Source organism: Oncorhynchus clarkii, chromosome 25, assembly GCF_045791955.1.
Source record: "Oncorhynchus clarkii lewisi isolate Uvic-CL-2024 chromosome 25, UVic_Ocla_1.0, whole genome shotgun sequence".
Taxonomy (NCBI): Eukaryota; Metazoa; Chordata; class Actinopteri; order Salmoniformes; family Salmonidae; genus Oncorhynchus; species Oncorhynchus clarkii.
Window position 1 is genome coordinate 6308671 of NC_092171.1, and position 25271 is coordinate 6333941.

At 45.0% G+C, this 25271-nt stretch overlaps 1 protein-coding gene across 1 annotated transcript in view; it reads right to left on the reverse strand.

The window, feature by feature from the left end:
• LOC139383513 (methionine sulfoxide reductase Ab) overlaps positions 1-25271 on the reverse strand; it is a 45123-nt gene that overhangs the window by 12942 nt on the left and 6910 nt on the right. The window contains exons 2-5 of the mRNA XM_071128078.1: positions 23406-23474; positions 22468-22587; positions 12157-12261; positions 4351-4457 (exon numbers count right to left, since the gene is read on the reverse strand). Of these exons, the coding sequence (XP_070984179.1) occupies positions 4351-4457; positions 12157-12261; positions 22468-22587; positions 23406-23474 (401 nt within the window). The remainder of the gene's footprint in view (positions 1-4350; positions 4458-12156; positions 12262-22467; positions 22588-23405; positions 23475-25271) is intronic.

A 25271-nucleotide genomic window follows, 5' to 3' on the forward strand; every position in this document is an offset into this window, starting at 1 on the left:
CACACACACACACACACACACACACACACACACACACACACACACACACACACACACACACACACACACACACACACACACACACAGAGCACCAAATCGTAATGAGACGGCAGAGCAATAGTAATTTCACATTACATCAGCTATTTTGCAACGGACAGATTCTTTGAAATCCATCAGATGTGCTTTGGCACTGTACGAATGAAGACTTGAGCTATATAGAAAAGACTAACCATTTAAGTTATCACAGAGAGACGGAAGTCCTTCTATGGCAGGATTCATTAAGGTATGCAACGAAAAAACATTTTGCAACACAAATCGGAAATAACTGTTTCTTATTGGACAAGTGGTCCTTCTCTGTTTTATTCCGTTTTTGTCCATTTCAGTGCCTAATGAACATGACCCAGGCTTACAAAACAAATCTCTCTCTCTACAATATGCAATTGTTCAAAACTAACCAGCAAGGCCACAAGCTCCCTGAGAAGCAAACGTTTGTTTCAACAGTTTATTGTCAACAGCTTTGACCGTTGTGATCTTGAACGGCCCCAACCGCAGCAAGCCCCCTATCTGCACATACAGCCAATGACTGGGGTTAGCGTTAGCCTCTCAATGGCAATGACTGGGGTTAGTGGTTAACCTCTCAATGACAATGACTGGGGTTAACAGTTAGCCTCTAAAGCCCTGATCTTTTCTACTGGAGGCCAGTTTGTGAAACAAGCCATCTCGCCTATTCACCCCATCTTAGATTGACACCCTGCGCCTCTCTCTCTCCCTCTCCTCTCTCTCTCTCTAATGGCACATTAATCCAAACTGACTCTGAGACGCACATGTATTGCCTAATCCATTCCTCCATCCCGTCCTAAATGGGATTCATAGGGAATGAGGGGAATGGGATCGCCATGGTAACTGATCGGTCCCAGGGTCAGCGGTCATGGACTGGTGGGCTGTCAGGCTGCTGTGACAGCGACCCCCCCCCCCCCCCCCCCTAGCCTTGGCCTTGGGCAGGGGTCAAATGTCAGGCAGGGGTGGCAGCTGGGACCAAAGAGAGGGGACAAGGGGAGCTAGGTAGGGGACAGGGAGGGGATGCAATCAGATCACAGAGCCGAGACTGAAGGGCTGTCAAAAGGCCGCTGATCCCCCCCCCCACACACAAACTGATTCAGAGGGGTTAGGTTAAATGCGGAAGACAAATTGAATGCATTCAGTTGTGCAACTGACTAGGTATCCCCTTTCCTTTCCTAAATCGTAATGAGACACATGAACCTCATACCCCAGGAATCACCACACACACATATATTATGACCCCCCCAGAGGGGTGGAGGGCTAGGTCCGTCTATCCGTCCAGACTGTCACAGAAGGACAGTAGGACATGCCCTGCCACCTCTGTAACCTCAGTGTCAGCCAAGAGCCCAGTGACCTGACTCAACAGAAAACAAGAGGGACAACAGAGTCCCGCTCAGTCACAAACCCTGCTGTGGCCTCTGCTGTGTCAAGCATTTCACTGTCTCCTCAGTGCAACTGATGCGAAGTGGCCCAAAATGGCACCTCTGTAGACTAAAGGGTCAGACACACATAGAAACCTGACTGCCGATAGGTAGTTACCACCTCCGCCCAGAGTGATGGAAGTTAACTTTCTGTTGTTCACATAGAACAGTTCTAGCTCCAATTTGCTTTGTTTAAATTCTCCAGGCCACAAGGTGGCAGAGGCTTGTTGACTTGTGCCTGTAGCTATTAAGCTAATTAATGTTCTAACATTGTTGCTAGCTAGCTAGACTATGTAGTAAGCCCTTGTTGATACTAACCAGATGGCCTCAACTAGATATAATTACATCACAATGGATTTGTTTTTGAATTAAGCTGCCTGTTAACTGTAGAGAGTCGGTGGAGTACCTAGCTACATTGTGCTAAATGGCGATGCTAACCATTTAGCTAATGTTAGCTAGCAAGCAGGAAGGGATAATGCTAAGTGAGGATCCTTGAAAATGAAAATGGTTAAGGTAAGGGTTAAGGTTAGGTAAGGGTTCTTTTTCAGTTTAGGGTTCAGGGTAGGGATGTCCCAAGGATCCCGGATAGCACTAACCATGGAATAATGGAGAGTGAATTCAATTATTTCATCAAAATCTTGATATATCACTAGCTTGGTAAAGCATTTAGTGTTGTGTGCATTGTGCTGCACTTACCACCCCATTTGTTTCATACGAAGTGTGTGTGACTGCCTGGTGCACATTATCAAACTCAACCTAACAAACAAAAAAATCCTTCAAGCACAAGATTCCTTAGCTAGATGTAAAGACCTATTATAAGGCTTTATTGTTTTAGTTAAAACAATTCTCGTGAAATAGGGGTTGGACAACACCGGGGAAAAGTGCCCTCTTTTTTTATTTTTCTTGTCACTTGTGTTGGCTTTCCCATGTGGAGGTTTGTGTTCTCTGATTGGCTCAAAGTCAAGCTCTCGACCACTGACGAGCATTGCGAACTGCAAACTGCAGGTTCGTGGGTACCAGGTCGGAACACAGCAGGGGCGTCTTTTATTCTAGCAAGAGAAGGAACGGCCTCCTACGGTGCTACAGTAAGTACCTGGTTCTATGATATTGAAGGGTTATCATTTGCTAGCAATGAATCATGACTTGCTGGAGACAAGTGAACCCGGGGAGCAAAAAGTAGTCTGTGTTTTTACACAGCGGCACTTGTGATATCAAAATTCTATAATAATGACGTAATGTCAACGTAAAGCAGATATTCAGGTTTGTTTAAACCAGTACTTCCCAAACTCGTTCCTGGAGACCCTGGTTTTTGCGCTAACACTACACAGCTGGTTCAAATAATCGCAGCTTGACGACGAGTTCATCATTATTATGATTATTTGTATTATTATGTAGTGCTAGGGCAAAAAACAAAACTGTTATCCTAGTGTAAGAGGCAACGTGTTAGAAGTGTAGTGTTAGATCATAGTGTATGTGAGTACACTGACAAAACAATAGGAACACCTACTCTATCCACGACATAGACTGACCAGGTGAAAGCTATGATCCCTTATTGATGCCACCTGTTAAATCCACTCCAATCAGTGTAGATGAAGGGAAGGAGAGAGGTTAAAGAAGGATTTTTAAGCCTTGTGACATTAATACATGGATTGTGTGTGTGTCATTCAGAGGGGGAACGGGCAAGACAAAAGATGTAAGTGCCTTTGAACGGGTTTTGGTAGTAGGTGCCAGGAGACTAGTTGACTCAAAGAGAGAGAAAGACGGTAGTTGAACAGTTTTGAACAAATTGATTTCTTCAAAAATGAAGAAGAAGCAAGAGAGAGAGAGACATTATTTTTCACTTTCACTTACTTAGCTAGCAAATGCAACTAGCTAGTTTAGCCTACTCAAACACCCGGATCAAACAGAGGGATGCTATGTTAGCTAGCTGGCTATGACTATCCAACACTGGAACTCTTCCAAGTCAAGATAAGCTTTTGGTTTTACACCTTTATTGCCACCGGGGCTCGTAGATGTAACTGCTAAACTGCTTACTGACTGTACACACTGTACTGCATGATTGTAGCGGCTTTACTGATGCGTTAGTTCTATTAGCTACAGTATGCTGATTATGACGTTAGTTTAGCTAATATGGTGACAACCATGTAGGCTGTGTGTAGAGGTCAGGGCTTATGATATGGTTTGGCTTTCACCTGGTGACAGACAGCTGTTATGCATTGAAGTCCACAAGCGAAGGGAAAAGGTGAGAGAAGGGGAGCGCCTAGACGCTCCAAGCAATACAACGTGGCTGCTATGAAAGGTAATTGTGTTTACATGTGATCAGGGTATATCCATTCCACTGATTCTGTTGAAAAATGTTTCTTAAACTCCAGCAAACGGACTGAAACGGGGATAAACATACCTTCATTTGTCCAATAGAAACTCTCGTTTGCAGATTGTTGGACTAATGATCACACCCTAGACCAGCTAGATGCAGGCAAGAGTGTGCAAGGCGCTATTAAATGTGTCAGTCTGTCACCTAAAACAATTATCTCGACCTGTGTGCACCTACGTTGTAAACTTTCATTCATAAGCTAGGTTGTAGCAACCTCGTGGTGGGTATAGGGAACGTTCGAGTATCATGTAGTAGCCTAAACCTATCGAGGTCACATTGAGCTGGGTGAATTGAATATGAATGACAGTCATCCCAATATGCTGTCATAGAAATAAGGCCACGCCTTATCGTACTCCCTCATCTTAAACGGCACCGACCGCCACTGGTGCGTGTGTGTGCGCGTGCGTGCGTCTATGTGTGTGTGAGTGCACACGGGTGTGGGTGTGTGTGTGTTTGTTTGTGTAGTTAGCGTAGGGTTAGAAGGTTTTTCAGTACCTCTTGGTAGGCTTGTCTGGTGCTGAGAGCCAGCTCATGTTGAGAGGGACTGGAGGTGTAAATGGCTGAACGGTACTGGGTTCCATAGTCTGCCTGCTGCTTCATCCCTGAAAGCACACAGACGAGACAGACAACGCAGGTAATTGTAGTAGAAGTGCCAACAAACATTGTGATATACACATCATATTTTTGCCATGAAGGAGCAGACTTGATTGGTCAAGATTGTAGCATACATTTTCTACACCGCCTGGCTACATTTCCATACTGTATGAAAAAAATTATTCAAATTGTAAGTGAACTGAAATTACATTTGTCATTGAGTTACCCATTTAAACATCTCCGTGCGTCTATTTCTATAGAAGTGCAGCTCTTTCTCTTGTGTTGTAGACACAGTAGTGGAGGACAGGCAGTGTATCTGTTTCCCATTCTCAGTCTGCTAGCGCGGCTTGTCAAGCTGTGCTCTGCAGCTTGTCAATATTTTCATCAGCTTTACATCAGACGCGTCGGAGAAGACTTGGCTCCCGTATATGTACTGCTAAGTGGCCAAAAAGCTTGCTTCTATTTTCTACTTTTGAAATGCCACTATCCTGGGGGACGTTTGGCATCGAATGGCTTCAGTCTCTTTTAGGCCGTCTGTCCCTCTATTCATCGCTCTCTTTCTCTCTCTCGCTCTCTCTCCCTCTTTCACCATCTTCCCCTCTCTGGTCCTTCTTCACATCCCTCCCTCCCTCTCAATTTCACTCTCTGTCCTGCTTCTGATCCCTTTCTCCTTCTATCCCTCCGTCATATTTTTTCCCCCCGCTCCCTCTGTCCCTCTCTTTCTCTCTCTCCTTCTCTCTCGGCAGGGCTGGATGAAGGCCATCTTACCCCCAGCTCCCGTCAGTGCGATAAGGCTTATGGCTGCCGCCAAAACACCTTCATCAAAGGGCACAACACCGCTCCCTGATTGGCTGGCCCAGTGCCGCCGACCGTTCCGCGTGACCTTCCCGTGTGACCTCCTAGGGTCCCTAACCAGCCACCGCCACAGTGACCATCGCCGTTACCACTTCATGCCCCACATGGCTTTCACCATGACGTAGGATGACAAACAGTTGAAAACAAATATTTTGGAAGCAAAAGGGACTCAGGTAAACTTAGTTTTTTTAAAAAGGGGGAAGGGGGGAGAGATGAATGTAGGAGGAGAGCAGAAAGATAGAATGGAATAGAATAAAATAGAATATAATTAAATGGAATTAATATAATATAATGGAACAGAATAGAATGGAATAAAATAGAATATAATCAAATGTTATAGTTTTCACTTCAGAGGTTGGTGATGGAGTAGAGGGAGACAATGATGAAACCAAGGAATCCATGACATGATCCACGGCATCATCACACTTCATCCTATATCACGATTAAATATTGTAAATCATGTCACATTTGATCCCTCTTACTCTTCCGTTAAGAAGTCCTCAGAGCCCCAAAAATAATCTAATACTTAAAAACTCCCCATCTATGCCCTCTTTCCTTCTCTTCCCCTTCCTTTATTTTTAAGGGCCCTTATTTTTCTCCACCATCCATCAAAGAGCATCAGAAATTATTAATGAGAGCCTCCCTGCTCCTCTTGAATAATTCATGAGTGCCTTGCTTCTGAAAACAGAGGGGATAATGGGGGGTGTAGAGGGGGCTAGGGGTTACCCCACCCTCCGCACATTTCACAAAAGGTCACCCACCTAACCTACGCATCACCAAGCCCTAATTAAAATTGTGTTCTTAAAAAAAAAAACGATCCCCTTCCCAAAAAATGACCCCCCTTCCCCCCCCCCAAAAAAAATCTCAAAATGTGGCAACAAAAGTTGGGTGATAAAAAGTTTGTTTTCTGAGTTCTAGGGAGATTACTAGTTAGTAGTGACAACTCTCCCCAACAACACATCTCGCCTGCCTCCCAAATGGCACCCAGTTCCCTGTGTGGTGCACTACCATTGACCACAGCCCTATGGGCCCCGGGCCCAAAGTAGATGGAATCGGGTGCCATTTGGTACACAGCCCTCTTGGTTGTGCTTTAAACCCTCAAGAGATTTCCTACTTATCCATTCTCCAGAAAGAAAATCTCTTTCAGCACTAACTCCGGCACATACGTACACACTACAGTCCCTGCAGCTAGCTTCCTACTTCTGGCAGTTGTTGGATGTGGATACATCCTAAAAGCCTCTTTCTTTCTTTCGTTCCTTTCTGTCTCTTTCCTGTATTTCTCTCTCTGCCCCTCTCTCTTTCTTTCATCTCTCTCTGCCACTCTGATGAAATCGCGTGGCCGGATGAGGAGTGTGTGTGTGTGTGTGTGTCTGTGAAACGTGTGTGGGTATGTGTGTGCATAGGTCTGAGTGTGTGTGTGTGTGTGTGTATTTGAAACATGTCTGTGCATTGTGTGTGTGTGTGCACGTTTGTATAGGCCTTATACTATGCACAGATTTGTGTGTTTTTCAGTTGCAGGCAAAAAAGTGGATGAAACGGTAAGAAGTTAATCAGATTAAGGGGCACGCCGGCTGCTATAAAAAAAGGCAAACGGGAGGGAGGGAGGGAGGAGGACGAGAAGTAGGGGTGGAAAGAGGGAAGAGAACTGAGGGAGAAAGGCCTACTCGAAATAATGATGAACCATAATTCAGAAAACAAAATGGCAGACACCCCCCACCACCATCTCAGCCCCTCAGTGCTTAACACTTTGTTTTAAACACTCAAGCCAAAAGATAACAAACTGTTTGATAGAGACTGTGTTATGGTGTAAAAGTGTGTGCGTCCCCCCCCCCCCCCACTCCCTTATCCCGTTAACAACTTAAAGTGCTCCGATTAGCCGTTCCTTCTCGCCGCGTTCCTCTCCTCCTCTCTTTAGTTCCCTTCTCACCCTGCTGTCGGCAGTGCCACGCGCCTTTGCACACAAATATACGAACACACACACTCATGTCTCCGTGCCTGGCAGAGAGTGGAGCAGAGACGAGGACAACTCCGAGTCACTCAGTGTCACAGTCGGCAGCTAGGACAGAGCAGAACAGAGCGCATGGATTGGCAAGGAAGCCAATGTAATCCTGCACCATAACCTTGCACATCTCACAATAATTCACACCAAAGAACAGAACCAAGACAACACTGGCAATTTTATTCAAATCGACTCGCATAAAAAATAAGCCTATTAGGCGTAAGGCTATCCGATGTGATTAGAATAGCTTAACTTAGCCCACAGTAATATATATACACACACAATAACACTTTTTCTATTTTCAGAGACAAACACACTAAACACAAGCCAAACTCCTTCGTTCACAGCTAGTATTCAAATTGCATTCTATTCTAAACTTCTATTCTAAAGAAAGGCAATAGTACTACAGAACAGTACTAGAGGAGAGCCGCAGTGCCACTAAAGCCCCCAGTGTTGGAGCAACAGCCAGTACCCAGGTAGCGCTGTGGCCCGCGGGACTGCTTGAGCTGTGTGCGTGCCAACCCAGAGACCGACCGCTCCACTCACTGCTGCTATTTTTGCCCCTGTCTTACGTAACCCGTTGCTGACGCGCAGGAGAGAGAAACGTAATAAAGACCCCCTCAGGGCCCGTACGCAATGAAACGTGCGTGTAAATGTGCACGAGCAGGATGGCAGTCACACAAACAAACAGTCACCCGTCCCGTCCCTCCACCACTCTCTCTCTCTCTCTCTCTCTCTGGCAGGGTGAGAGGGTAGGGGTTAGGAGTAGGGGATCATTGAGGAAGAGGGCACAGCTAGCCCTTCAGCTAACCCTGCTAAAGTAGAACAGGGCTGCTCATCAGAGGGTTGGCTGAGGGTGACGCACGGACGCACACACACTGAGGATCATGGAGAGGGACAGGGGAAGACGCTCTGCTTGTCTGCTGCTACTCCTTGTACATAGCCATGTTATTGCTATTTCATTGTGCTGTTATATTGTGCTACTTTTTTCTGCTTCTCTACGTGTTCATGTTCTAACTTCTGAACTGCGTTGTTGGGAAAGGGCGCGTAAGCAAAGCATTTCACAGTAACGTCTACACTTTTGTAATCGCCGCATCTGACAAATACAATTTGATTTGATTTCATCACTATGTCGTGTGTGTGTGTCTGTCTGTCTGTCTTCTAAATAAAGCCATGCTGTCTTTTTACTATCTGTACAACCATATGTACTACTGCTAATATGAACAGTATATCAATGCACAACACACCACTTGGGGTCTTCAAGCATCAGTCTAGTCAGTGTGTGTGTGTGTGTGTGTATACAAAAACCTCACCTCCTATCACCACATATTGGTGTATTTGGGGGGGGTTCACCGGGTACATGTCTGGTGATTGTTTGTTGTGTCTCATCACAAGCTAATTCATCTCCTCAATGAGATATTAACGCCATACCGGGAGGCCTCACCTACTACCACACACACACAACGCAGACAATCTCCATAAATTCGACCTGTCACCCCACCCGTCGTCAGTAATGAAGTGACACGTGGTAATGAGAAGGGGAGTGGGCCACTTTCAGCATGACGGAGGGGTGCGGGAGGGGGGTTAAGGTCACCCCCCAAGAGGGCGTCTCGCTTTAGATAGGGGGTTCCCCTAAAATATGGCGGGGGGGGGGGGGATGTGTGTCATTAGGGATGCGTGTCTTTTCCAGCTGGGGAGGAGGGGAGGTAAGATGGGATGGATGGATGGTAGCAGACAAATGTGTGATGGCGTCACTGGTTTATAGGGGGAGGTAGAAAGAAATCAAATAAAAAGGGTCCCGCAGTTCGTTGATGCGTTTGGCAATGTGATTTATGTGGAATCCTCTCGACATTCACATCCGCGATGTTGCTTTGCCGTCTTCAGCATTTGTGTGGGAGGTAGAGGGAGGTATTCACGTACTTATATGCCCTGTACCATATACTGCAAAACCTATCTCTTACCTCTGTGTGTGTCCATGCACAAGCTAACTCGCAGAACGGGGAAAAAAAAGAATGGAACCTAGTGAAGAGAAACATGGAAAATGCATCAATGCAAATACAGGTTCCGTGGTCCAGTGCTAGCGTAAACAGGCCCGCAATTGAGCAGGACACAGCAGTGTGGCACATTCAGATGCATTATGTCGAACAAACATGCCTCTCTGACATGTAGAATAAGGAATCGGGTCAGCTCTATTCGTGCCATTTCATTCTGCAACGATGGACACGTGGAGCCTACTTAACGTGGCCCAGGTCTATCACTTCAACAGTCACACAGCGAGCGCGTCGCTGTCCTCTGAAGAAAACGGTTGCGTCGGCCATTTTGTTGCCTTGCTCACTGACGCAGCAGCATTGGCAGCCAGACACATGGCGGGCATGTCTTCGAAAAAATGTACGAAAGAACGAGAAAGAGGGGGAAGGAGGAAAAAAAACAGACGAGAGGAGACAAGGGGGGGGGGAGGGGGGTAAGATGAAGAGTGGGGGTTGATGATGGGGGAAGAGAGAGAGGATGAGGAGAGGAGAGAGTGACTAAGACATAAAAGGGGAGCGTGAAGATGAGCGGGACGGCCTCGGGGGGAGCGGTCGACTCATAGCGCCGCTCTGCTCTGCGGATGTGCTGACGGGACAAGAGGAGAGGGGAATGAGGAGGAGAGGAGAGAAGGGGAGAGGAAAGGAAATGAGAGCAGAGAAAAGGAGTGGAAATGAGAGGAGAGGAAAGGAAATGAGGGAAGAGGAGAGGAGAGGAAAGCATCAGCTCTGGGGTGTTAGGGGATGAGGGGGAGAGGGGGATGGAGGGATGGGAGGAGGAGAGGGGTGAATGGGTAAGGAAAGGGGAGATAAGATGCTCTTATCCTCCAGACAGATTGAGAGCCCCGGGGTCCGCTGAGAGAACAGGGGGTTGGGTCCCTCTTTTAACAAGGAAGTAACGAACTGCTGAAGCAACCAAGCGTGTGTGTGCTCTCTGTATGTCTGTGTGTGTGTGTGTGTGTGTGTGTCTGTCTGTCTGTCTGTCTGTCTGTCTGTCTGTCTGTCTGTCTGTCTGTCTGTCTGTCTGTATGCGTCTCTTCATGTATGTGTGGGTGTGTGGGTGTGTGCTCTGTATGTGTGTGAATGCGTTTTGAGAGTGCGTACACGTAATGTGTGTGATGATGTATATGCGCCCAAGAGAATCTACAAAGCTCTTAGTACAGTAGTTTTCGAATCCACACAGGAACAAACGTTACATTTGAGTATTTCCATATGCAGATGTCACATACAGGGTTTGATCATTTTACGACACAGCAGTGTGTGTATAAGAGTAGAGTGTGTGTGTGTGTGTGAGAGAGAGAAAGAAATAAAGAAAGAGAAATGGAGGGTGTTGGTGAGGAGACAGAAAGAACAAACTTCTAATTTGTGTTGAGGGTATGCACGTACGTCTTTATGCAACATCCAAGAGAACTCACCAGATTAAGTGTGTTACTGAATATGGAAACAGGGCACAAAGAGGAGGCTGCTGGGAGTATCTGGTTGGCTGGGAATGTTGCTATCCTAGCCGTGATTGGTGGAGGCTATGCAGTTCGACATCACATTGTTGGGACTAAGCCCTTCTGAACTGAGGCAAGGCAAAAAGGCAGAGATCTCACACACGCATGCACGCTCACAAACACACAATGGGAAGAACTGTGTGTGTGTGTGTGTGTGTGTGTGTGTGTGTGTGTGTGTGTACAGTGCCTTCAGAAAGTATTCACACCCCTTGACTTTTTCCACATTTTGTTGTGTTACAGCCTGAATTTAAAATGTATTAAATTGAGATTTTCTGTCGCTGGCCTACAAACACCCCATAATGTCAAAGTGGAATATTTTTCTACATTTTTACGAATGATTTACAAATGAAATGCCTTGAGTCAATAACTATTCAACCCCTTTGTTATGGCAAGCCTAAATAAGTTCAGGAGAAAAAAAATGTGCTTAACAAGTCACAGTATGAGTTGATCTTTGTGTAATAATAGTGTTTAACATGATTATTGAATGACTACCTCATCTCTGTACCCCACACATACAATTATCTGTAAGGTCCCTCAGTTGAGTAGTGAATTTCAAAAACAGATTCAACCACAAAGACCAGGGAGGTTTTCCAATGACTCGCAAAGAAGGGCACCTATTGGGTAAAAATTCTAAAAGCAGACATTGAATATCCTTTTGAGCATGGTGAAGTTATTAACAACACTTTGGATGTATCAATACACCCAGTCACTACAAAAATATAGGCGTCCTTCCTAACTCAGTTGCCGGAGAGGAAGGAAACCGCTCAGGGATTTCACCATGAGGCCAATGGTGACTTCAAAACAGTTACAGAGTTCAATGGCTGTGATAGGAGAAAACTGAGGAAGGATCAACAACATTTTAGTTACTCCACAATACTAACCTAATTAACAGAGTGAAAAGAAGGAAGCCTGTACAGAATGAAAATATTCCAAAACATGCCAAACATATATTATTCTATATTTGTATGATTCTATATTTGTATTATTATATTATTTGGCAGAAGCCTAGTCATGGAAGGTTTGAGGAACAAACACAAACTACCCCTGCCGTCAGTCTCATGGATGATTGGCTCCCAGACACATTAACACAGTCTGTCGTTGACTTACCCTCCTGAGACCCACCCAACCCCCACTGCCATCACACATGTGCGCGCACGCACGCAAGCACGCATGCACAAACACAGAAACACACACACACACCCATGCTTCCTTCTGCTCTAATACACCCTGCCCCCCCCGGGATTGGGTCCTGTCTGAGGAGGGCAACTTTTCTTTTGCATGTGTGCATCGTGTGTGTGTGTGTGTGTGTGTGTGTGTGTGTATAAGGTGCTACCTTGAGTGGGGTCGTGGCTCTCCCAGAACACCTTGAGTAGCTCCTCCAGACTGATGTCCTCGGGGGAGAAGACCACCCTCACCACCTCAGCGTGTCCTGTCAAACCTGGGGACAAACCAGATGGTTGTGTTCATTAGGCACAAAAGGTGCAATTTATTTTCCCGTTTGCAAAATGTTTTTCTACAGTGTGACAAAAGGAATGCAACCCAGGCCATAACAGTGTCGAACACATCATAGTCACATATGGGCTCATGCAACTCCATTCCGTAGACATTTCCATTCAATTGAATAGAATATTATGGGTGAACACATCTTTTCATCTATCCTACTGTGAGAAGTCTGATTGATCATTTATTTCTGTGATCATTATCATCATCATCTTGTAAAGTATTTTGCATGCCCCACTTACACATCAAACTATAGCAATCATTTTCTAAAATGTGTTCCTTTTCTCCTTTGAAATCAATTTATTGACACAAACAGCTATTGCATAGATGTAATGGTCTAGCTGAATGTAGAAATCCTACGGAGTGCCCTTTAAAATATTCACCCAGCATCACATGTAATATATTAAATTTGCTCAGCATCGCTAGTGTTTAGAAGTCTGCCCATTAACGTTGCCTGATTAGAATGTAGCCTCTGTGTGAAGAGGAGCGCACAGTCACATGCACACACACGCGCGTGAATCCACTTGAGATACATGTTATTGCTAGAGGCGGCGTGGGTGCACAGCAACTGTTTCTGTTTCGAGTCGGAAGTTGCCAAAAGCACACAGGCACCGTGGGGGGCACCTCTCTGGCTGCCTGCAGCTGCCAGGACCCCAAAGCTTCAACAAGCCGCCTGGAGGCATCCGGAGAGTGGGTCCTGCTCAGGGTCAGCTGTTACACACATACACGCACATATACAAACACATATACACACACACACTCAGCTGGTGCAGTAAGACTCACATCCACATATACAAACACATATACACACACACACTCAGCTGGTGCAGTAAGACTCACATCCACATATACAAACACATATACACACACACACTCAGCTGGTGCAGTAAGACTCACATCCACATATGCAGACACAAAGCAATAAGCAAGCTGAGGGTCATATATAGGGTTGTAAAGGGTCGGAAACTTTTCGGTAAATTTCCAGATTTTTTTTTATGGGAATTTAAGCCTTGGAATTTTGGGAATTTTGCTTAAATTCATTTTAAAAAAGTTAGCTTATAACAGTGAACCTTTTTTGTGGGATACACATAAGGGAATTCTAGGTCTTGTGGCATATTTTGGTTAAACTATCCCCAATCCAATGGAATTGCAACCCTCTGCATGCACAATGCATTCTTTCATCACATGTACAGCTGATTCTCAAGATCTTGGACATGAGATGCTATTGAGCCCACACTACTACACTGTCTGAGCCTAGGACTACATACTTTCTGGTAAGATGTGATTACAATACATGATTTTTTGTTAACTAGTAAATAGTAGCCTACAGCAAAGTGTGTTTAAATCATTTCTAACTTGTTAACAATTTCTGCTAGTTAGTTTTTGCTACCATGTGGGTTTTAGCTTGCTTGAGCCTGCTAACTGAGGAGTGTTAATTCACCTGTTTCCATACACATACATAAAAATATTTATCTTACAAAGGAGTTGCTTAATCTAACTGCTTAACTATTTATCTGTACAGGGAATTGTATTTTGGTTTTTTTACTCATTTTTTCTAATCTTTAAAGGAAAATGCCACGGGCACTATCTGATGTGTCAAGACATTTCACTGCAGTTAATGTAGAAGGAAAAGCTGTGTACATTTGCAAATACTGTGCCAAATCATATGTGAAGATGCAGAATCATCTGGCCAAGTCCATAAAGTTCCCTCAGCGCTCAGAACAAGCAACCTCTGACAAAAGTCCCTCTACTTCTATTCGAGGTGAAAATGATGAATCAGACACCTTATCGATGGCGACAGCTCATAGTCCTCCTGGAATCATATGTTTTTTGACTCAATGGAGGAACGTAGTCAGAGAAATGCTGATGAATGTCTTGCTTGAGCTGCGTACGCAACTGGTTCACCTCTGATGCTCACAGGCAATGTGTATTGAGAGAGATTTCTGAATGTTCTTCGCCCAGCATTCACCCCTCCAACCAGACATGCTTTATCTACTCATTTGCTGGATGCAGAGTTCAACAGAGTTCAAGTGAAGGTCAAGCAAATCATAGAGAAAACAGACTGTATTGCAATCATCAATGACCTTGGACCACAGAAGGTTGCACTGGTGACAGACAATGCTGCGAACATGAAGGCTGCTTGGTCTCAAGTGGAAGAGTCCTACCCTCACATCACACCCATTGGCTGTGCTGCTCATGCATCGAATCTGCTCCTTCGGGGACATCATGACACTGAAAAAAATGGCTAAACTCTACAAGAGAGCCAAGGAAATGGTTAGGTATGTGAAGGGTCATCAAGATATAGCAACAATCCACCTCACCAAGCAAAGTGAGAAGAATAAGAGCACCACATTGAAGCTTCCCAGCAACACCCCCGTACATTGAAACACTGACCCCGCTATTGTTATTCACTGCTGTTCTTTAATCAGTTGTTTTTCTTATCTTTGACCTTGTTCTTCATTTTTTATTTTCTTAAAACTGCATTGTTGGCTAAGGGCTTGAAAGTAAGCATTTCACTGTTGTGTTCGGTGCATGTGACAAATAAAATTGGATTTGATTTGATTTTGTCATCACGTTTGACAGTCTCCTGGAGGGGAAGGAGTCTCTCCAAGAAATGGCCATATCACGATATGGACAGCCCCATCAAGAGGATCCTCCTGGATGATGTATTATGGGAGAGTAAGCAGACTGAAACTCCTGAAACCTACAGCAGTAGCCATTGCACGGATTGAGGGCGACGATCAATGCGGTCCTGTCTGATGTTCAGACTCTGCTTGCAGATGGAAGAGAAGGAATCCGTACTACCCTGCCCACGTCACTGTTGCTCCAAGCAGAGGAAACTGCTGTTCTGAAATACATCAAAAAGCGTGAAGACTTCTGCCTGAAGCCCAAACACACCGCAGCGTACATGTTGGACCCCAAGTATGCTGGCAAGAGCATCCTGTCTGCCGCAGAGATCAACAAGGCCTATGGTGTCATCACTACCGTGTCTCGCCACCTTGGCCTGGATGAGGGCAAGGTTCTTGGCAGTCTGGCGAAGTACACTTCCAAGCAAGGGCTTTGGGATGGAGATGCAATATGGCAGTATTGCCAACATCTCATCAGCCACCTGGTGGAAGGGACTTTGTGGATCTGAGGCTCTTTCCCCTGTTGCCTCCATCATCCTCCAAGTCCCACCAACATCAGCCACCTCAGAGCGCAATTGGTCCTTGTTTGGGAACACACACACCAAAGCACGCAACAGGCTGACCATTACAAGGGTTGAAAAATTGGTGACAACGAGCCATCCTCAACACGGTTGGAAAGTGACCGTGAAGATGAGGCCTCAGAGTCTGATGTTCAAGAGGTGGACATTGAGGAGGTCCAGGGAGAAGACATGGAAGCCTGAGAGGAAGACAATCAAAGCTTTAGTTCCTAGACTAGAATTTTACAGATGTATGTTGAAAATGTTTTTGGGAGATGCAATGGATCATTCAATAGTCCCTTTCTTTTGTTGTTCAGTGAAATCATCCCATGTGAAGAGTGAACTCATTTAATTAAAGTTAAATTCGTAACTAAATTGTTTTTTTCTATTTCTATTGGAAGGATTTAATCATTTTAATTACAGTGCCTTGCGAAAGTATTCGGCCCCCTTGAACTTTGCGACCTTTTGCCACATTTCAGGCTTCAAACATAAAGATATAAAACTGTATTTTTTTGTGAAGAATCAACAACAAGTGGGACACAATCATGAAGTGGAACGACATTTATTGGATATTTCAAACTTTTTTAACAAATCAAAAACTGAAAAATTGGGCGTGCAAAATTATTCAGCCCCCTTAAGTTAATACTTTGTAGCACCACCTTTTGCTGCGATTACAGCTGTAAGTCGCTTGGGGTATGTCTCTATCAGTTTTGCACATCGAGAGACTGACATTTTTTCCCATTCCTCCTTGCGCTCAGTGAGGTTGAATGGAGAGCATTTGTGAACAGCAGTTTTCAGTTCTTTCCACAGATTCTCGATTGGATTCAGGTCTGGACTTTGACTTGGCCATTCTAACACCTGGATATGTTTATTTTTGAACCATTCCATTGTAGATTTTGCTTTATGTTTTGGATCATTGTCTTGTTGGAAGACAAATCTCCGTCCCAGTCTCAGGTCTTTTGCAGACTCCATCAGGTTTTCTTCCAGAATGGTCCTGTATTTGGCTCCATCCATCTTCCCATCAATTTTAACCATCTTCCCTGTCCCTGCTGAAGAAAAGCAGGCCCAAACCATGATGCTGCCACCACCATGTTTGACAGTGGGGATGGTGTGTTCAGGGTGATGAGCTGTGTTGCTTTTACGCCAAACATAACGTTTTGCATTGTTGCCAAAAAGTTCAATTTTGGTTTCATCTGACCAGAGCACCTTCTTCCACATGTTTGGTGTGTCTCCCAGGTGGCTTGTGGCAAACTTTAAACAACACTTTTTATGGATATCTTTAAGAAATGGCTTTCTTCTTGCCACTCTTCCATAAAGGCCAGATTTGTGCAATATACGACTGATTGTTGTCCTATGGACAGAGTCTCCCACCTCAGCTGTAGATCTCTGCAGTTCATCCAGAGTGATCATGGGCCTCTTGGCTGCATCTCTGATCAGTCTTCTCCTTGTATGAGCTGAAAGTTTAGAGGGACGGCCAGGTCTTGGTAGATTTGCAGTGGTCTGATACTCCTTCCATTTCAATATTATCGCTTGCACAGTGCTCCTTGGGATGTTTAAAGCTTGGGAAATCTTTTTGTATCCAAATCCGGCTTTAAACTTCTTCACAACAGTATCTCGGACCTGCCTGGTGTGTTCCTTGTTCTTCATGATGCTCTCTGTGCTTTTAACGGACCTCTGAGACTATCACAGTGCAGGTGCATTTATACGGAGACTTGATTACACACAGGTGGATTGTATTTATCATCATTAGTCATTTAGGTCAACATTGGATCATTCAGAGATCCTCACTGAACTTCTGGAGAGAGTTTGCTGCACTGAAAGTAAAGGGGCTGAATAATTTTGCACGCCCAATTTTTCAGTTTTTGATTTGTTAAAAAGTTTGAAATATCCAATAAATGTCGTTCCACTTCATGATTGTGTCCCACTTGTTGTTGATTCTTCACAAAAAAATACAGTTTTATATCTTTATGTTTGAAGCCTGAAATGTGGCAAAAGGTCGCAAAGTTCAAGGGGGCCGAATACTTTCGCAAGGCACTGTATGTCTACTTATGATAAGGTAAAAGGTTTCTGTCTCCATATGATATGGTAAATATATCCAATGCAAAAAAACATCTACATTTAAATGGTATTAATATTAATTTGCATATATTTCCGTTAATTCCCACGGAAAATTTCCACCTCTGAATATTCCCCAAAATGTGCAACCCTAGTCATATACATGGAAAATAAATAAATAAATCAGGTATGGTCTATGAATCACACACACACACACACACACACACACACACACACACACACACACACACACACACACACACACACACACACACACACACACACACACACACACACACACACACACACACACACACACACACACACACACACACACACACACACACACTGAATCAAGTGTGCAGAAGGAAAACAGAAAGAATGCACAGACACACACACACACACGGCTGCATGCATACACACACACAGGAGATAAAAGGTGTGACTCACACACAGGAGGGACCCGGTAAAACTGACATACACATCAATCAAGCAGTCCCAGCTGTCAGTCCCTCTCTCCCTCCCTCTTAGACACTCACAGGGCCTGATTCTAACACACCCACACACACTGGACTGTAGTGGACTGGACCCCTGTCTCTGTCTCTCTTCCCCCTCCCGTGACTCAGTGGACAGCTCCTCTCCTCCTTTCTGTCTCCAGAGCAGCGTTTGGATCCGTCACACCCAGTGAAGCGATGCTCGTTCCTCCGCTGTGCCCAACTCTCCTCTCTCTCTTTTTTCTCTCCCTTTTTTCCCCCCAGCTTTTTTCGGGGCTGCCAGCAAGAGGGAGCTCGCACCCCCCAAAGGGATTCCACTCAGAAGGTCCGCCAGCCAAGCCAGAAGCGCCCCTCTCGCCGCCCGCCCGCTCACCCCCCTGCCCGCTCGCCTCCCTGCTCACCCGTGCTCATGCTTGCATTCCAATGCCTTGAGCGGCGGGGGGAGCCGAAAACACTCTCACTGTGTTTGGGATCGTTTCATCTCTTTCATTTATAAAACAGGGACATTGCACCCGTTGGTATTGTTCACATTGAATCTTCGAATGCACCAATGAACTGCTCTACAAAGTGTTATGCTAACCAAAACCATAAGTACTCTCCTAAAAAGGTGACATGCAGTATCATATGTATGGTTTTTAGTTTGAGCGACTTTTCGAACAAGGCCACAATGGCTATCATGGCCAAAGATGAATCAGTACCAATCAACAATGATGAATCTATTTGAATGAATTCCTCTTCCCAGAGGCTGTCCCTTCACAGTGCCAAGCAGCCCAAGGACGGAGTCTGAAATCCACTGTGTTACGCTTTTCATCCCAACCCTCCTTCTCTTTCTTCCGTTGCAGGTTTAAGATGTCTGTCTCTCCCCCATTTTGCCGGTCGACATTTGAGTCATTTAGCAGACAACTCTTATCCGGAGGAACTTACAGTACTGAGTGCATACTTTTTCACAACTTTTTCCCCGTGCTGGTGCCCCGCAGGAATCGCACTCCCAACCGTAGGCGTTGCAAGCGCTATGCTCTACCAACTGAGCTACACGGGTGTGAGTGGGACTGCATGGAATCCTGGATCTACAAATCACTGTGCATCCCCAAACAACTTCTCATTATGTGATCGATATCGGCAATTCTGTGCCTCGCCTTGCTCAAACCGATCCCCTGAAAATAAAACGCTGATTGTCTACTGAGGAGTGAACATTGTCCCCTGTCTAAATACTTCAAAACCACCCTTCCACCCTTGAATTAACCACTGACCTAAACACATTTGTATAGGTGCAAGCAACATATCCATCACATAGCATTCAACCATCCAGCTACATCAGATCAAGGACGTCTTCAATGAAGGGTAGAAGGATTGGTATTGGAAGAGGGCAATTGCCTTGGGCTGAGCTGCAGGGTTGAGTTACAGTAAGAGTAGAGAGAGGAGTAGTGGTGGAGTACATTAGCAGTGTATGGCAGCGGAGGCGAAGGTGGCACAGGAACCAGTGTGAAGCAAAACGCCGCAGTACAGAATCCAATCCCTCCAAGTAGGTCACAAGTGGAGGGGGGGGAGCAGAGATGAAAGAGAAGCATAGCGAAAGAGAGGGAGGATCAGAGAGCTTTACTGTAGAACGCCTATCTCTCGTCCTCTCTCTCTCTCTTTCTCTCTCTCTCTCCGTCTCTCTCTCTCTGACTCGGACTGATCCTTCTGAGGAGTCGGGTGGCACTACCCACTCTAACTATCCTATGCAGGGATACTGGACAGGTATTATCTTGAAATTGGTGATAACGCTGGTATTATCAGGGCGGAGGACTGTCAAAGGAGGGGATGCCATGCCACTCTGCGTGGCCCACAAAAAGTGGTCTAGGTCTATTTTTGGGCATGTCATTGTCCACGCTAGCCACGGGAAAAACATTGAATTGTGAAATGTGTGTGTGTGTGTTCATGACCAAAATGTGGACACCTGCTCGTCGAATATCTCATTCCAAAATCACGGGCATTAATATGGAGTTGGTCCCCCCTTTGCTGCTATAACAGCCTCCACTCTTCTGGGAAGGCTTTCCACTAGATGTTGGAACATTGCTACGGTGACCTGCTTCCATTCAGCTACAAGAGCATTAGTGAGGTCGGGTACTGATGTTGGGCGATTAGACCTGGCTCGCAGTCGGTGTTCCAATTCATCCCAAAGCGTTAAGATTTCTCTTCACTGGAACTAAGGGGCCTAGCACGAACCATGACAAAACAGCCCCAGACCATTATTCCTCCTCCACCAAACTTTACAGTTGGCACTATGCATTAGGGCAGGTAGCGTTCTCCTGGCATCCGCCAAAACCCAGATTTGTCCTTTCGGACTGCCTCATGGTGAAGCGCAATTTTATCACTCTAGAGAACGCATTTCCACTGCTCCAGAGTCCAATGTTGGCAAGCTTTACACCACTCCAGCCGACGCTTGGTAATCTTAGGTTTGTGTGCGGCTGCTCGGCCATGGAAACCCATTTCATGAAGTTCCAGACAAACAGTTATTGTGTTGACGTTGCTTCCGGAGGCAGTTTGTTGCAACCGAGGAGAGACCATTTTTTACACGCTACGCGCTTCAGCGGTTCCATTCTTTGAGCTCTACCACTTCACGGCTGAGATGTTGTTGCTCTTACAGTTGACCGGGGCAGCTCTAGCAGCACTAGGCAGGGCAGAAATTTGACGAACTGACTCGTTGGAACGGTGACATCCTATAACGGTCCCACATTGAAAGTCACTGAGCTCTTCAGTAAGGCCATTCTACTGCCGTTGTTTGTCTATGGAGATTGCATGGCTGCGTGCTCGAATTTGATACACCTGTCAGCAACGGGTGTGCTGAAATAGCCGAATCCACCAATTTGAAGGTGGACATACTTTTGTCCACATACTTTTGTATATACAGTGTATGTTCTGCCCAGATACTCAGGTGTTGCACAGACGTACACAAGCAAACACTGCAGACATATACACATACACGCCAACAAAGACATGGCGTACATAAGTCATGCGCAGCTTTGACTTTATTTTGCGTTAGTGCGTAAGCCTAAGCTTTAAGGCTTAACTGTACGCGCGCCAAACACATGCCAATTGCCAAATGCTTTTGCGAACTCGGGTTGAAAAAGTTCACGCTGATCCACTCAGGCGAAAAGGATCATGTCTGAGTTGAATTCAACAAGAGAAAAGCTGCATAATGGAGATTTGAAAATAAAGAGAAGGGAGGGCCAGACCAGTGGCCTAATGTTTGGGAGATATGTTGTGCGTGATGATTGTGAGGCGCTATGCAAATTCGACAGTCACAAAACAATACGGAACGTCAAGGGAACTGCTCAGATGGGTTAAATAGTAACTGAAATCTGGACACTGACTATAGGTCTATAACCGCTCACATAGCCTTAATATTAACTCCTGCAGAATTAAGCAGTTCTTGCAGTAAAATATTTCAACAAATGTACATTTTGACCCTGGAACAGGATTGAAGAGAATGAATGGACGGTTAGGGAGCGTCTATAAAGATGCTATCTTTATCAGCATCATAAAAAGCGGACAGTATTTCAACCACATAAAATATGCATCCAAGACAAACTCAAATCGTTTCAGAAATGTGTTGGGCTGATATCACATCTTTAAATTCCCTTAAAACCGGTCAAACCGATGTCATTTGAAATCTTTCATATTTTTTATTGCATTTTCTCCCCGTCCCTTGTCTTCGCTGCACGAGAGAAGCAGAGATGAAAGAGAAAACTATCGATGTATGACATAGGACCGGGGAGGTGTAACTGCATTGGGGCTGTCAAATCGGTGAGTAGCTGCTCTTGATCATTGTCACAAAGCCAGACCCGTCCCACTCACGTTAGAAGTTCAGAACGAGAAAGTGTAAGCTATATTGAAATAATGACGCTCAAATTGAAAATCATTCAACAAAATAATGAGATTTTTCATCAGCCTAACCCAGATGTAGTTTACATCTCTCATTCCAGTGTTCGAACTTGTAAACAAGGCTGCACGGGATTTCTCGTAATGCGACTCCGCTTTAGGTATAATGCCAGGAGCCGCTTGTGGATATGACAGCTCTAACGCAGTTCCACCTACAACACCGCCTAAACAGCCGCTATGCGGATGTCGTCTAAAGCGGATCTGATTGAATAGAGTCCCAAGTAATGACAGAAGAGAAACGGCATGTATCTAATTATTATAGACAAGTTGAATAACAAATAATCATTCCGGCATCTCTGACTGTGGAGCACATTTTCTATATTTGTGGGTTAGGGGGTCGGGTGTGGGCCACAGATTCTCACTTTATCACCTGTAGTCAGGTGGTTGCGGACGGGTGAACAAACAAGCTGACCCGTGATTCACTAGTGTGCATAGACGTGTTTTTGTGTGAGGAGGGTGGGGTTTGTGTATGTGTGTGTGTAGTTACCTGAGCACACTTCCTGGTAGTTGGGGTTGGGTGTGTGTCCCCCTGAATAGCCCACATGGGTAGAGAACACCCCCGATTTCTGCCAGAAGCGCTTTTCAGGCCCCCAGAAACAGCCCATACCTGGCCCAGAGAGAGACATACTTAAGACATGATCTAAGGTCAGTTTGACATGGTTTTACCTCATAGACTCCAGCCACCCTAGTCATAGACTGTTCTCTCCGTTACCGCACCTCAAGCGGTATCGGAGCGCCAAGTCTCGGTCCAAGAGGCTTCTAAACAGCTTCTACCCACAAAGCCATAAGACTCCTGAACATCTAATCAAATGGCTACCCAGACTACTTGCATTGTGCCCCCCCCTACCCCCCCCCCCCCCCCCCCCCCCCCCCCCGCCCTTCTTTTACACTGCTGCTACTCTCTGTTATTATCTATGCATAGTCACTTTAATAACTCTACCTACATGTACATATTACCTCAATTACCTCGACTAACCGGTGCCCCCCGCACATTGACTCTGTAATGGTACCCCTTGTATATAGCCTCGCTATTGTTATTTTACTGCTGCTCTTTAATTATTTGTTACTTTTATTTCTTATTTATGGCGGTATTTTCCTTAACTGCATTGTTGGTTAAGGGCTTGTAAGTAAGCATGTCACTGTAAGGTCTACTACACCCGTTGTATTCGGCGCATGTGACAAATGTAATTTGATTGGATTTTGTCAAGTTTAGAATTTGGGGAGGGTAAGCTGATCCTAGATGATCAAAAACACATACTCTATCAATACTACTGTGTTCCTCCATATAACACTATCACTATAGTATACTAATAACACTGCTACTATTGTTCATAAGACTGCAATATGACCACAGCTAACGAGAACCAATGAAAAGTGAAAGCGGTCATCGGTGGTAGCGGTCATTTGAAAGACATTGAGGCTTACCAAACATGATGGTCTCCATGCCCTCTGGAAACGGCTCCACTGTGGGGTTGCCATTGACAGCATGCTTCTCTATGGGGGGAGGGGAGGGGGAGAGAGAAAGAGAGAGAGAAATGACAGTCAGTATCTTTGTGTATAATATGGTTTGTGCAATTCAAATGAAAATGATGACGACCGACGATGACGGATTAATATGAGACAATCAACATCACAGCATCAGAACCCTGACCAGTGAGTGGCGACATCAACATGCCGATGTGAGAGTATGTATGTGTCCTATCTGTGCCATGCTGCTTAACAGTAGTGGATGGAGGTCAGGAGGACAAAGGTCACCACAGCGGAGCAGGGTAAAGTGGCACTCGTCAGGCGATGTCCCAGTATAATCTCCCCCTCCCTCCCCTTCTCCTCTTCTCTCCCCAGGTAAACTAAAACGGTGGCATGCGGCATGGGTCGGATTAATGACCGCTTTGGCAAGCTGGCCTGTTCTTGCTAAGCGGGATCAGAGCCGGGTGGCTCTAGAGTTGGAAGACACTAAGAAGATTAAATGGTTCTGACCCCCATTTCTAACCCCACCCTAGGGCTGGGCGGTATACCGTTTTTTGCGATATACTGGTATTGATGCACGGACCGGTTTTGGTTTTTACTTTACCTTCTATAACGGTATTTGAATGATTGGATTGTTTTACCTTCTATAACGGTATTTGAATGATTGGATTGTTAAATGTGATACGCCGTGTGTAACGTCCATTTTTATAGTTTACTCCGCAACTTGAGTCATTCCTTTCTCCGCTCTCTCTCTCTCTCCATGCCGCTTTCCACACAGACCTCGTCCCGCCTCCTGTCACTCAAGGAGCGCATTGGATGTTCCTCAACCACGAGACACTTGCGTTCAGTCTGCATGGTCAATGCAGCACATGCAACAATGTTGACGACAATGACGCCGTTTTCACTTTGCTTCTTAATATAAATCTACTAGCAGCATTCTATAATATCACTATTTGCTTGTGCTTCTTACATCTGCAAACAGCTAGTTTGCCTTTTCTTAACAAGTTGTTCCTAAATCTTGGTGGACGCTAATGCTAATCGCTAGCTGGCTAATAAATGCACGGAGTAAGAGCAAGCGGAATTAGCTATACAGCCTGATAATACCAGTGATGGTGTAGACCTAAATCAGCATGTTGTTTGGGCAACAGTGTCTTCTAAATTAAAGAGGTAAACGCAAAGTAAGAATATGTTAGCTACATGAAGTAGCTAAGAGAAAACATTCAATGTAGCCAAAGATGATTTATTTTCATGTCAAACCACACTTTATTAAATGTGCCCACTAGTATATTCTAACTATATAATTAGAATATACATTATATTCCCATGAATCCAACAGTTAACCCAAGTGTTTTGCTCTAAATTTGGTTAAAAATAAGGCCCAGATTTACGTGCCAATATCATGCAGCCCTACGTGGCAGTGTGGAGATGATCTCAAATGCAAATGAAAATGCTGACGTTTTTGGGGGTTTGAAGTTGAACAGTATAACACAATCAGAATGGAGAAACACCCATTGAAATCACTTAGAATGTATGTGTTGCCACCTTAGGGTCACGCACTAACTTATAACACAAATTTAGAACTTGTATTATTAAAAAAACATCAAATACCGTCAATTGTTTTTTTAAATAGCGTGAGATAATATTTTGTCCATATCGCCCAGCCCTACCCCACCCTCCCCTACCTCAAACCAACCAGCAGCCATTTCTGTCAAGGGGGTCAAAACGTGGAAAGATGCATGGTGCATGGTGGAAATGGCTGTCGTGCCAAACTGTGCCCCTTGTTATTGAACAGAACCTGAAAAACAAATGATATGCTACATATAC